General features: G+C 52.0%; 1 protein-coding gene across 1 annotated transcript; it reads left to right on the forward strand.

Moving 5' to 3' along the window:
• Positions 1-561: 561 nt before the first annotated feature.
• Positions 562-1653, forward strand: AURANDRAFT_59702 (hypothetical protein; the record flags this gene model as incomplete). The annotated part of the gene is made up of 2 exons (XM_009044242.1): positions 562-881; positions 921-1653. 2 exons carry the CDS (start codon positions 562-564, stop codon positions 1651-1653), a joined length of 1053 nt encoding a protein of 350 aa, XP_009042490.1.
• Between the last annotated feature and the right edge of the window lie 310 nt (positions 1654-1963).

Raw genomic sequence — 1963 nt, forward strand, 5'->3', positions numbered from 1 at the left:
CCGGGGCCGGGCCCGCCCCGCCCCCACCAGCGCCGGCCGCCAAAGAATAAGATCCTCTTGGCGGTGGCCTAGGCGCCGCCTGACTCCCTGACATTTATCCACGCTGCGTTCCAGGCGCACAATAATAGAAGAGGATGTCAGCGACAGACGATAGCTCGTACTCGAGTACGAGATATGTCTCCTGCAGGGTGCGAAACAAAAATTGAATCGAATTGTCCCACGTCCGTTGGACGTCCGTTGGATGTCCGTTGTGACCCCCGCGCGCGCGGTGGCCCAGTGGACGGAGGACCTCTATGAGGACCTCCCGCCGGGCGACCGCAAAACAATATTTAATATTTCTGGCCACGGCTAGCCCTATGGTCGTTTCGCACACTGATCTCCTGTCTCTCTCCTCTGTATCCTGAATATCCTGGCTGATATATCCTGCGGCTATACCTGCACATATTAAACCCAGCCACATATCAGATAAGATTTGTGTTTCAATTTTTAACGCGGCACGGGATGGGTGGCGGTGGATCGAAGAAAAACGACGCGTCGGTGCCAGCTCCGTCCGTCACGCCGATGGGCGCCGATGAGCGGTCCAACGCCGTTGTGCCCGACGTGCCAATATACGAGGGTCCGACAATCAAAGCAACTTCGACGAATGATTTTATCATAACAACCACCCTCGGCAAGGGTTCGTTTGGGCGCGTGCGGCTGGCACGACACAAAGAGTCTAACACCCTCTGGGCTTTGAAAATTTTGAAAAAAAAGGAGGTCTTGCAGCACAATGCAATTGAACACGTTTTTCGTGAAAAAAAAATTCTTGCTGCTCTCTCTCATCCCTTTATTGTTAATATGGCTGTCGCGTTCGACGACCCGCGCTCCGCAGGGCCAAGCCTGTCATTTGTCCTATGTCGGCAAATACGCGTCCCGCGCAGGTTCTTCGTCTATATTGTTCTGGAATTTGTACAGGGTGGTCCTTTTGACACTCGATTGCGGGGTGAAGGGCAGCTCAAAGACGACGAGTCAGCATTTTACACGGCACAAATAGTCCACATCTTCGAGTATATGCACGCCAAGTGTTACTTGTATCGAGATCTAAAGCCTGACAACTTAATTCTTGACATGACAGGATACATCAAACTGGCAGACTTCGGCTTTGCAGTATATTGTGAAACCCTGACTAAGACTCTCTGCGGAACCCCTGATTATATGGCACCAGAAATCATAGAAAATGGAGGATATGGAAAGGGAGTCGATTGGTGGGCGCTTGGTATCGTCCTGTGTGAGATGTTGACTGGCAAAACCCCGTTTGTTGCCGATGATCCCATGGAGACGTACAAGCTCATTCTGAAGAACTCACCAAAATGGCCGTCCGATCTAGAGGGTGCAGGTAAGGCAGCCGTTAAGAAGTATTTGACGAAGAACGCTAGCGAGCGAATGGGCAATGGCAAATCAGGTGGAGAAGAGTGCAAAAAGCACAAGTTTTATAAAGCGATAGAGTGGGGAAAGCTCCTGGCACGTGAGCTGCAAGCACCGTATGATCCATTCGTCAATTTCGAGGAGGATACGTCTAACTTCGACGAGTATCCAGAGTCGAAGGGCGACCCCGAGCTACCTGAGTACACTGAGGACCGGCCTGACCCCTTTGTGAATTTCAACGAGACATGACATGACCACCAGACTGCGGGCTGGGGAAAGTGGAGAGATAGCGGACCGGCCCGGCGTAATTTGAGGCGGATACCTTGGTGTGGGGGAGGCGGTATTTGCAGAGGCTACGAAGGGCCAGTGCCGAAAACAATCATGCATACTGAATCTAGCGTCTGCACAGCCCACGACTGAGTAAATCGACATCGGAAATCAGAGTAGAAGGCTATACTCCTTTGAATCCCTATNTGAAGGGCAATTCCCGCTACAATAGTAGGCGCATGCACACCACCACCGGCAGCATAGCAGACGCATAGCAGCCTGAGCCGCATAG

The sequence above is a fragment of the Aureococcus anophagefferens genome, assembly GCF_000186865.1.
Source record: "Aureococcus anophagefferens unplaced genomic scaffold AURANscaffold_206, whole genome shotgun sequence".
Taxonomy (NCBI): Eukaryota; class Pelagophyceae; order Pelagomonadales; family Pelagomonadaceae; genus Aureococcus; species Aureococcus anophagefferens.